Raw genomic sequence first — 12,526 nt, forward strand, 5'->3', positions numbered from 1 at the left:
TGTTGTAACGTGTATGCAGTGACAGGTCTAACAACCTCAGCAGCAACCACCACCACCACTGTTAAACATGTTTTTTGTTTTAAAGCAACTTGCAAAGATGGCTACTATGCTATCTAAAGTGGTGTTCCATACAGATGTTTCTGTTTTGGTTTCAGTGATGCTGTGCACACCTTCGCGTTTTCACCATGCTACCACTAGAGGGCCTAACGCAGCCTGGGAGAAGATTGTATTTACAGGAGGTCTCAGAGAATGTATTCATTCGTAGGAATTGATTTGCCAGGCTTTATATTTCCATTTTTTTAGGAAAGCCACAATTCTCTAACCATGTAATATTAGATAATTGTTTAACTTTTTAACATTTAATAACTTGATAATGATCAAGTTATTAAACAGGTCGAAAGCTGTACCAAAGAATAGTGAAACTTTATCTTGTTTGAATTGATATTGCAACATATCATAAATAACAAGAAAGCAGTGAGCTAAACAATCCTGATAATGAAATTAGTTTTGATTTGTTGAAACTTATCCATCGTATTGTGAACTGTTCTCATGTGGCCAGCGTAACAACCAATTGAAATCCGTTATATAAGCAAATAGGCAACGGCTTAGAAATTATTATATTTTTATTTTTATTTGGGTTGGGTCAACGTTTGTGCTTATTACCCTTATAATTATAACAACTGTATTTGTAAGTTGAATAATATAGTTTAGCATATAAAAAAATAACATAACAAATAGAATTTTAAATGCGTCCTGAAGGTCTACTTTCTCTTAGAAATCACTGCCATGATTTCCTACAAGTAAACTACGCAAAGATCATTCGTGTGTAAACAGCTGCGTGAGAACCAGCGTTAAAGACATGTTTCTGTAAATGCTCGACAACTTACAGCTGCACCAGTAAGGTAGACTAATTAATACAACGCCACCATGTGACTCCACAAGGAAACAGCTGCAGCAGCTTTTCATGTTTCCGGGTGCAAAAAAAAACAAAATTAATTCGCTGCTCCCATTTTGTGGCTGGTAAAGCTGCGTTCGCGTTGCAGCTTCTGTTAAATTAGGTTACGGTAGTTTATTCTCCTGTAGGCTACTACCAGTGTCGCTTCCAAAATGGTGAACAACAGACACGTTCAGCCGTGATGTGTGTGTGTGTGTGTCAGCCAGGCAGCAGTCTGTCCCTAAAAGCCCTCTCCGGTGCGCTGTTGCTGTGCAGCTCTGCCAACTCGTCAGCTGATCTCTCTTGTTCGCTTATCGCAGCTGTTGGGAGTATCCGCCCCTACTGTAGTCCTGCTCTTTAATTACTATATCAGTGTCAAGGTGCAATCTACATTGAGGTTATAGCTTTAAAAGATGTTGGAAAATGGTTCCTATGTTTATAGCCTACAATTAGCCTCCCTTTCAACTTCATTTTAGGAACGCTTTAAATGTTTAAGGGTTACAATTAGAGGCGCTGTTTATAAAAGGTAGTATAAATGTCACTGAAATAAGTCATATGGGGGTAAACAATATTTTTTATTGATGAAAACCACCGACTGGACGATCCGTGGATTTCTTTATTACAACACTGCACCGCACATGTATCGTAAATGACATGCCAATGTTTCGCTGTAATTCATATGAAAGACGTATGATGCCCTTTAAAGCCATGTGCGTTGTATTGTCGTTGTAATTCTGCGCTATATAGTCCTTTGTTTACATGCAGTCCCCCGTCTCTGCGGAAGGAGGCTTTTGGAAGTGCAGTGTGACTCCTACCAGCTGTTTCCCGCCTTGAAAGCCATCCGATCAGCTGCATACACACACACATGCACGCGCGCACACGGTCATGCAGAGGGAGAAAGCAGAGGGGAGGGCGAAAGAGAGAGAGAGGTAGCGCGCCACACACAACGAGGGAACCCCATCAGCTGGAAGTCGAGTAACATTACAACTCTCAGCAGCCTGAAACTACTACATTACACAAACCAGGATTTATATCTTCTTTGAGGAATTAACCCGCGTTGGATCACGGGATTTCTGCTGTCTAGCGTCATATTTTTTATTTTATTCTACGGAGACTGTTTGCTGTTTTTTTTTTTTAGTAGGGGGGGGGGGCAAACTGGCGAGAGGCGAGCATGGAGTATTTCATGGTACCAGCTCAGAAGGTGCCCTCTTTGCAACATTTCAGGAAAACGGAGAAAGAAGTGATTGGAGGTCTTTGTAGGTGTGTATACACGCGCTTCACCCAGCACGCTGCTGTATTATTATTATAAGTCATCTGTTTGGAGTAGACGGCGATGAGGCAACATGCTTGATCTGATCTGTTATTGTGTACACGACCCACTCACGGAGAGCTGCGCGCATTAATTATCATCAAACACTTACATTATATTGCGTCTAAGCAAGTGGGGGGGTCATTTAGTTGAGAAATCGATGTATTTTGTGGCTAACAAACATAAACCACGTGGTTCCTTGCACACCACGCTGCTACTCCTCTCTAGAGTGTACTCCTGCTCTATTTATCCTCAATTGCCCCCCAATGACACCTATAGGTGCAGGGATTTGCGTAAGAAAGGGAAATGTTACACGGGCGAGTGTCATTCAGTGTGAAAGGGTCTAGTTTTGCCGCACACGTCGTGCAGGTTGCCGATTTTGCTCAGAGCGATCCGAAGTTATTGTGGGTAGTGCGGCCATGCTTGTGGCTTGTGCTAAAAGTGATGAGGGGGTCTGGCGTGTGTTTCCTGTTTATGGCGCCGTTTTCGTTCACTTCTAATGTGAACATGTACAGTTGCTGTCAAGATCGCCCCCATTCGACGTGGCGATAGTTTTACTGGTGTTTCAGTGCGTCTTGGTCGCGCTATCGAGTCGCCTCCACTGCGTCTTTTCATCCCGCACCTCTGCCATGCTGCCTGCCGCATTGTTATAATGGCGGAGGACACGAAAAGTCTGCTTGGAGCATGGAGGTGGTGTCGGGCACTGAGGTAACGAACGGGAATTATTATGTGGCCTTTGTATAATACTTTTTCTCCGGCGTGTCCAGTAAATGGACATTTGCCGTTCGCGGGGAGGCAGGAAAATTAAAAGTGGTGTTATTAATAAGGGGGTGTGTGTGTGTGTGTGTCGCGGAAGGCCCTTCGATACGTCCGCAGCCCTGTTTGAAGAGGGAGGCGGAGGGATCTGCTGCTGGCTGTTGGTAGTGACGCGGGCAGTGTGGGAGATGTAGTCCTGTTTTTTTTTTATTAGGTCTTCATTGTGAGTCTGCGGATAATTGCTACACAACAAGACTTAAAAATATCTCGCATCCAACCCAGACTGACATAAATGCTTAAGAGACTTAACATAAATGGAAAGGGGACATATATTGTTGGCGACATAGATCCTATATAACTCAATTATAAGTATACTTAAATGTCTCGCAAATAAATACATGAATGCTACTATTGTTCAGTTGTGTTACTATTACAATGACCTAATAAAGATAATCCAATAACTGGTACTTAAGTTACAGTCTATTGCTCATTATTAATTATTATTTGGATGTATTGTTTGGTCTATACAATGTCATAATATTGTTGGTAAATGCCCATCACTATTTCCTAGAGTAGTGATGTCTTATTTTATGTTGTTTGACCAACACATTTTCTTTGCTTTAAATATGACTTCAAATGTATTGATTATCCATATACTTTCATTAAACAATTAATTGACCAATCAGGTCGATGTAATTGTTCTATTTAGCTCTATTTAGTTGCCTGGCACCTAAACTCCTGTTTAAAGCTTTAATCCACTCTAATTTGGACCCAGTCTGTTCCTTTTGTAGTGGTTTGTGTTTGTGTGATATGGTGAAGTCCAGGCTCAGTTGGTCATGTTTTTGGCAGTGGCTGTGTTTGCTGGATGTGCCACTGGTACGTGTGTGTGTGTGACTGTGTGCAATCCGCACACACACTCCTTTTCTCATCTGTGTCTGCACAATTGTTCCCGGTGTTTGCACTGAGGCAGCTGAGTCAGTACAGATAAGAGCTGGGCTAGAGAGGGTCCCAGAGATACCGCGCTTGATACAGAGGATGTTATAGGAAGTTCGCTTAGAATTTCCTCTCAACTGAATTACAGCTTATGGCAGATTCTGTCTTTTCATCACCGTTTAATTACATCTCAACTGGAGTGATCAGCAATAGTGGATTGATGACTTTGTGTGGTGCTTGTAAGGTGTCTTCTGAAATGTCCGTGTTGCTTCAATGGCAGGAAACATTCCCGCCCCCTAAAAATCATAACTTTGGATTGCATAGCATACATAATTAATATGTCACTTTAACACCTGTTAAGAAATGGCACAGTGATGGAAGAGCAGCCCCGTTCTGTGTCTGCACGAGGACGCTTTAGCATGCATGGAAATATAGAATTGAACTTGATTGTTTTTAGGATTAAAGAAGTTTAAATATTCCCTGTGATGCCCCAATATATTTAACCCCAACACGTATGATGCTATAGATTGTTGTTGTTGTTATTTTACACCACACTTCCCATTACCAATCAGTTCAAAGTGATTAACAAACTGGCCTCCAGTTATACCAAACCATTATCTTAATCTGATTGTTCTGTATTTGTGTGCATGCACGTAAACATAGTCAGTGCATAGCAGGAAATATACATTTTCTTCTTCTTTATAATTTAATTTTGCACTAACGTTCTTAGTTAATGAGAAAATACACAGTACTTCTGATTCGTTAAGTATTTAATTTGCACAGGATAATACAAATAGGCTTTACCATGTGGTTATTTCATATAGACTATGAATTACCAGAAAGAAATGCTATATTGTTATCGAGATATGAAATGTCCTATTGGGATAGAAGGTTTTGGCCATATCACCCATCCCTACCTGCAAGTAGATGTTACTCAACAAGTTATTTCTTAAAAGGGTATTATAGGTAATGTTTTGGTTTTATTTTATTGGATGATTGACTTGTTGGGAAGTAAATGGTTCCCAACAGTTTGTATGGTTCTAGCCCTTGCTGTATTTGGATTATGTTGAAGTTCACCAAGTAAGGGTCATGTTGCTAAAAATGTATGTTTATATTTTCCCCCCTATGTCCAACTAACCGCTGCCCTCCCTCTATCCTCTCCATAGTCTGGCCAACATTCCTCTGACCCCAGAAACAGCCCGGGACCAAGAGAGGAGAATTCGCAGAGAGATTGCTAACAGCAATGAGCGTCGGCGTATGCAGAGTATCAATTCTGGATTCCAGTCTCTTAAAACACTCATCCCACACAGTGATGGAGAGAAGCTCAGTAAGGTGGGTCACAGGAGAGGTGCGAGTTAGGTGATGAGTTGGATGTAGCCGTAAGGGGTTGAACTCACCTTCATGACATGTAACATTCTTCTTCTTCTCTTTTCCCCAGGCTGCCATCCTGCAACAGACAGCGGAGTACATTTTTACTTTGGAGCAGGAGAAGACGCGGCTATTGCAGCAGAACAGTCAGCTCAAACGAATCATACAAGTAAAGCATCGCCGTGCCAAACCTGAAAAGGCGTTACTGGGATTTTCTGTCCGTCAGTATCATCAGCTTTAAGTAATAATCTAAAACGAGTATACAATTTCTATTTGCTCTTCCTAGGAGTTAAGTGGCTCCTCTCCTAAGAGGAGGCGTGCAGAGGAGAAAGATGAAGGGATTGGCTCACCAGACATCCTGGAGGAGGAGAAGACGGAGGACTTGAGGAGGGAGATGATTGAGTTAAGGCAGCAGCTGGAGAAGGAGCGCTCCGTCAGAATGATGCTGGAAGATCAGGTAAAAGGAACAACCACGACATATAACACCATTTCAAAAGTCTGTGTCCAGACAAATACTGCGACTAACATAGTTTTGAGTTGCTTACTCACACTTTTATCTCCGGCTCTGTGTGTCAGATGCGTTCCCTGGATGCCGAGTTGTACCCAGAGAAACTGAAGGCGATCACCCAGCAGGTGCAGGAGCACCAGACCCAAACACAGAGCCTCGTACATCTGCAGCAGCACAAGCTGGAGAGGGACCTTACTCCAGCCCACAGCCCACAGGTTGGATGAATGTGCATATAACGCACATTATATATAACACATTGAGCATTATGCTGATACATTTCAGTTAACTTCTTTAAATCGGATGTACAAAATCAAAAACTATTTCCTTAGTTGAAATGAACAAAAAAAATATATGTTTGGTCCATTTTATTACTTACTTTATAAATTCCGTGTCCGAGCATTTAGAGAGGTTTATATATAATCACGTCCAGTAAGATCTTGAATGTCACACTCGGACAAACCATTTTCACCTCAATATATTTTTAAAGCCAGTTTTTTTATTTAGTTTAGTTTTTTATATTTTATAGTTTTTTTATCCTAAAGTCAGGTGGCTGGCATTAAATTCCCTCTTCTTTCCTGTGTGTATTATGTTGACGCATATGGCATTTAAAAAAAACTTCAATGTCACACTGACACTCTCTTCCATGTCCCGAGTTAGAGCTGTCAGCAGCTAAGACACATTTACTGTGTGTTAAATGAGCAGCTTAGAGATCTTTCTGCTAAGCCTGTCTGCTGCCCCGACAGCCACAGTATCCTGTTTCTGCATGCTAACCCATACCGAACATGATTCCAAATCAATTGGCGTATGCTGTCTGCCCATCTACTACATGTGGCAGCTGGGCGTTGGTAGTGCAAGATGATTGATACACTCTGCTTTAGTCATGGGACACTTTGTGACTCCTCAAGCAGTTCTGAGTGTTACGACCTTAAATCAATATCGCTATCAATAAAGAAAATGACCTCCAGGAACAAGAACTTACTGGAAGTAAAAGGAACTCTAGTTCGTGACTCCATGACAACTAAAAGCTTGATCTTCTTTCATATTACATATTAACTTTGCTTAATTATTGAAAAAAAATACTTGTAAATATTAGAGATATGTATCAAATCTTCCATCAAGGACAAAATAGGGAAATTTTCCGAAACACTTTTTCCAAAGCACGGTTATAGGATGTTATTTAGAGCATCACTAACATCAGACTTTGAGATGTGGACCATGAGTTAAACTCCAAGGTCAAGAATAAACTTTGTCATTTAATACTGGGAAATAACTTATAGAAGCACAAGCTGCTTTTAATGAACATTTAAATTGCAAATTGTACAACAGCAGATGGGTGGCCTGATGATGATGATGATGATTTAGTTTATTTCAAGCTGAGGGGATCTTGTTTTCTGCACCACGATGGGGTTGTGTGCTCCTTTTTGGCCAAGCTCAGGTCGATTTGACCATTTTAGAAAAAACTAAGTAGCTCCCTAAAAAGCTTGTTTTTTTTACAGGCAGCTCAAAACACACAGTAAGAAAAGTCAGAAACACACAGACAGGAGAAAATGTAGGTTGATTAGAGATTCTAACATGTGGCACGTTCATATTCAATATGCTGCCATCCCTTTACAATTCTACTGAACCATTACACTTTGGTATGACAGTGTAGTGGTGTCATGAGAGTTGTGTATAATATTTGCTCCTTTTCTACCAGGTGTCCGACCCGTCTACCCCCCCTGCACCTACACATCATGCCACAGTCATCGTCCCTGCACCTGCCCAGCCACCCCAGCCCCACCATGTCACCGTGGTAACCATGGGCCAGACATCAGTTATCAATACAGTGTCCACATCTCGACAGAACCTGGACACCATCGTTCAAGTAAGACGGCATTCAGAAGCAGACTTGTGAACCATTTCATGATGGAGAGGTTTTCAGATCTGAACACCAGAGGGTGCTGTCATCACTGACATCACTTATCCTCTTTTCTTCAGGCAATCCAGCACATCGAGGGCACCCAGGGGAAGGGTTGCGCTGGCGAGGAAGAGCAACGGAGAGCGGTCATTGTCACTTCAGGTCGCGTCCTCTCCGACCCGGCAGGCTCAGACACAGCCTCAAACAGCGACGGGCCCGATGACTGTTCACTGCCCTGAGTTATGCCCTGACGCCTCGCACGCCGTACATTTACATACACTCACACACTTCACACATAAAAGGTCCAAGCAGACCAGGGCTACAGGAGGCTTCCAACCCACAGCACTCTAGTTCAGTGGACATTAATAGGGCTGTTAGACAGATTAAAGCTCTCGTTTCTTGTTTAGTTCTCTCTTTTCAGTACACTCTTACATGTTGTACCGTGATAGGCAGCCCGACTAGGTTTACACTTAGACACTCATACACACAGTCTCTTCTGCATCCTTTTCTCTGCTTAACTTTAGCCCCCTGCTCTCTCACAAACACACGTCTACTCATTCATCTATAGAGAGGTTATTAGCGCGATTACGTCACTGACTGAGCTATAAATGCTCCGTCAAACTGGATACTAGAATGTCTGGTAAACATCCCCATAAATCGCCAGGACAGTTCTCTTTATTCTGCACGGAAGCCATCTGACTGATCCACGAAACAGGAGACAAAGTCAATGAAGAGCCCAGAAGTGTGGCGTCATCACCACCCAACACCAGAGCATCTTCGTTTCCGATGAACGTCCTTTAAACCTCCTTCTCTGAGCTGCTTGGAGAGACACTGTGAGCTAACAAAGCTGTCTCAAAGTTCCACCTTTTTAGACTTCTGGATGAACGAATATGTTGTTATACTCTTGTGAAGTCTACTTTTTAATGTTTTGTTTCTCTAAGGCTCCCTCAGCCAGCAAGTTAAAGTGATTGTACTGGAAAAACACACAAAGAAAAGCACCACAATGACGGGAATTTAAAAGCTGTTTTCATGGCTGACTGGTGCTCACAGGAAATGAAGCGAAGATCGAAAGGAGAGAGTGCGCTTACTGGTCTGTTCTGTTTATGTTTGTTTGTTGCCATTTTTTTTAACTGGGCTGGGTTCCCAGTAATCCCACACGTGTATTTGGCATGTTCTTCCTTTTACTCAAAGCCTGACAAAACAAATATCAGTGCTTTCGACATTTCTTGACACACGCCCCTCTTGAATTTAAAAGCACCTGGCTTGTTAAATAAGCTAATCTGTGGTCACTCCTGAGTGATTTCCACCGGTGTGTGTGTGTGGGTGGGTGTGTGTGTGTCCCATTTTGAGTTTTGAATCAGCAGTTGTCCCAGACTCTGGCAGTCTGTCGTAGCAGTGTTTTTGCCTTGAAATGAAGGCTCTTGATGCATGTATGTGCGCACAACACTCACACATACAAATTTGACTGACATACAATCACTTGTTCGCTCAATCGTAAGGGCTTGTTTGTATTTAGCCCTGAACTGAGTAGTTTCTTGTCCAAATGTTAGGACATCTATCAAAGCAGAGTATACTTCAAATATGAGGAAAATGCCCAGTGAAATTGTTTGAATGTGCCACGGAGGTGACTGGGTTGACCACACAGGCTCTATGCATATCCTTGCATTGATAATTTGTCCTTTTCGCGCTTTTTGTCTAGTGTGCCATGCTGTTTACATGTTTCTGCTTAGATCATACTTTAAGTGTTTTTGCCTGGAGCTGTTGGTTGACAGTTAGACATTAAGACATGTAGCTGAGAGAGGCAGCAGCTTGCCTTACTAATAGCCCGTGGGTGCAGGGAGGCACTGTGAAGCCAGCCTTAACACAGCCCCCGGGGTCTGAGAGACGCACCTGAACACTTGATCTGGGCCGTTTGGTGGCCAATGGAATCCCTTTTGGCTTTCCCCATAGCCTTTCCAAACGGGCTTGTAAACACCCGGGTGTGTTAAAAATATACAGTATATTCTCAGTTATTTTGTCTATTTCACTTATGATTGTTTTTATTATGTTTGCCACAAACATGGAGCAGGTTGCTGGTATACTAATTACATTTAAGCACTCCTGATATTTCTTCTCCCCAGGTATTCAAAAGGTATCTGAATACTAACTCCTGGTTAGATTCAAATGTAGATTTGCAACCGTTGACCCCTTTTGTGTGCACTACTAAAGCCAGATGTGAGGCGGGGGGGAGGGGGATTCCACAATGAAATGTTGACATTCCATAAGATTTGACTAATTCTTCCCTATCAGGTTGCTTTTTAAAATTGAAACCTGGTTTATTTAGAGATAAGTTACATTTAGTGCTTTTGACATATCACTGCTATTTCATAATTGCATTTAGGGGGGAAAAAACTCATTATAATCCCCTGCATCGATGCATAGATGTAGATTTGAACTGCTGGACAGATAATGTGTTCAATTGAACGCATCTCATCTATCATGATTTATGTCATGGAATTGCCCTTTACAGAAATATTGATGTCAGCTGCACTGAAATGAGTGACGCACCTGTCATATGAAATCATGGGACATTTTCCCAGTACTTATCACTATAGGCAGGGGATTCCTGGATATTGAAAACGTGTTTTGCAAGCTCTGCTTTTTGTAGAACCCTTAGATAGTTTTCTGCTGAATCCCAGAACTGTTTTAATTCCCATCGGTGTTTTACACTTTGTTCTGTGTGTTAGGAAACCCTACGTGGACATATCAGATTGTCAGATGAGTGGGATGGGCCTGGGGATCATTAAATGGGGTCAAGATTACAAAGCACTTACTGTACTATACTGGGGTCCGCCTCTTTATTTTGTATAAGGGGGCATCTCCTCATCTGAAGCTCTTGAGGTTATAAGTAAAAGCCACACAGCTGTGTATCCTTCTCCTCCCTGTCCAGACCGCCTACATCATTGTCCTGTTTGCCCCTCAAAGGTTTTTGAAAATCTTTTATGCTGTCTTTGTTTATCTATTGTCAATATCTCTTGTACCCCTTTACACATTTCGCCGCTCCCTCCTCTCCCTCTCCCTTTGTCTGTTCTCTATAACTTTTTTTTGTTAGACCTGTCGGTGCATATGGTCGTCAAGAAGCTATTTTGTGTCTTTGTTTTGTTTTTAAGAGAAATGTTTTGGGGATAAAGAGGCTTGTGCCTTTGTAAAGACAGAATAATAAAGTTTGTACTTTGTTTTTTATGCATTGAGCCCTTTATGTGTGACTTTTTTTTTCTTTTCAAAATGAGTATTTGACTTTAAATATGAACTGTTCTGATGTATAGCAGTTGCTTTAGCACAAATAATGACATAACCAGCTGAATTTGTCTCCTCCTGTTCTGGTTCTGGTTCACGTCACTCAAACAGTACAGTTGCTGCACAAGTGTCTATTCCTGATTGGTGGCTGGGATTTTAAAGGCCCCAACCCTCCCTCTCGTGCTCAACAGCTCATTGCTAAATTAAGATCACCCACCTCCTTCGTGACAGTTCAAATGGACACTCGGGACAGTAGGTGGCATCTCTTGCCAGCATCCCCTGACATGCATTCATTCATTCCAGGCTTCTTGTTCACACTATCGCACGTTTGTTCAGAAATACCTCTCGTTTTTGTGTCCACAGAGGCTCAATCATTCCTATTTTTTAATATCTTGTGGCAATGTACAATGTTAGTAATAATAAACAGAGAGTGTCCAAAACCGCAACAGTTGACTGTATCAGTTGACTATTAGCCATTAATGTGTACTGGCACTCCTATATAAAATTATGTTGTGGGATCTGGATAGCACAACTATGTGAGGTATTAAGGTGGCATCATTACAAATAAGAGAAGTTCTTAAAAGGGCATTTAGAGTCACCCAAACCTCCACTGTACTGTACATACTTTATTGCTCCACACAGGTCAAAGAGCCACCTGTCTCAGCATTTATGAAATGACAGATAAAAGACAGTCCCGTAACAATTAAAACCCTGTAGACATTAAACAGCGTAAACTGTTATTTGCTGTTATTTCTTTCCATTGCCAGTGATAGCAACATCAAAGCAGCGACTAACATTTTAGAGGCACACTTGGAAAAAGACAGCCTGTCATATGTAATTAAAAAAGAATAAATGTTCACTAAAACCCATAAAAGCTCATTAAAAAGCACATATTTTCTCATAAACAAATCATCACGCCACATCCCATCACCAGTGAAGTTCTCGAGGATTAGGCCGTTTTAGGCACCAAAATGAACACGCTGTATTGTTTGGACACGCTGCCAGAGTCATTTGTGATGGACAAGCTCGAGTAAGAAACTCCTGCCATATTTGGGGATTAATTTACAGTTGAGATGTTGGTTCCCAAGGAGTTGTGAGATTATGTTTAGCACAGTGTGTCTGCTTCAGTGTGATAAAGCAGTAATCCGCCTAACGTTTAGCTGTGTTAGGGATTCTAGGTTGACTCGGGGGTCTATATGTTCCAGACGTACCCTCTCTCCATCCCTCCGTCTCTTGCACACAGTCTATGATGATTACTTCCCATCCTGGCAGCCAAGCGAGCATTGTGTCTTCCTTACCATAATAAAGGGTTAACAGATTATTAACTTGATGAGCATTTCCTGCAAATAGTGATTCTTGATTAATTTTTTAATCATTCATTTAGAGGACGGTAATGTTCCTTTGCACTCTGTTTAACTGAAGTAACTGTCCAGCTCAACACACTGTAACTTTAGAAAACACATGCAAATGAACAAAACACAAGCAAATGGAGAAAGTGTCTTCACCAATTTGACAGCAAGTGTTGCAAATACAGAAAAGAAAACA

The 12,526-nt window shown here is 41.7% G+C and overlaps 1 protein-coding gene across 2 annotated transcripts; it reads left to right on the forward strand.

The window, feature by feature from the left end:
* The first annotated feature begins 1,814 nt into the window (after window positions 1–1,814).
* On the forward strand, window positions 1,815–10,935 carry tfap4 (transcription factor AP-4 (activating enhancer binding protein 4)). 2 transcript variants are annotated; one of them, XM_029437941.1, is made up of 7 exons: window positions 1,815–2,194; window positions 5,099–5,264; window positions 5,371–5,469; window positions 5,587–5,757; window positions 5,877–6,023; window positions 7,505–7,672; window positions 7,786–10,935. In XM_029437941.1, exons 1-7 carry the CDS (start codon window positions 2,106–2,108, stop codon window positions 7,942–7,944), a joined length of 999 nt encoding a protein of 332 aa, XP_029293801.1. In that variant the 5' UTR covers window positions 1,815–2,105; the 3' UTR covers window positions 7,945–10,935. The 2 variants fall into 2 exon arrangements, with proteins under 2 accessions (XP_029293801.1, XP_029293802.1); XM_029437942.1 differs by lacking the exon at window positions 1,815–2,194 and adding an exon at window positions 2,536–2,951.
* Window positions 10,936–12,526: the final 1,591 nt, after the last annotated feature.

The sequence above is a fragment of the Cottoperca gobio genome, chromosome 8 (genome assembly GCF_900634415.1).
Source record: "Cottoperca gobio chromosome 8, fCotGob3.1, whole genome shotgun sequence".
Lineage (NCBI taxonomy): Eukaryota > Metazoa > Chordata > Actinopteri > Perciformes > Bovichtidae > Cottoperca > Cottoperca gobio.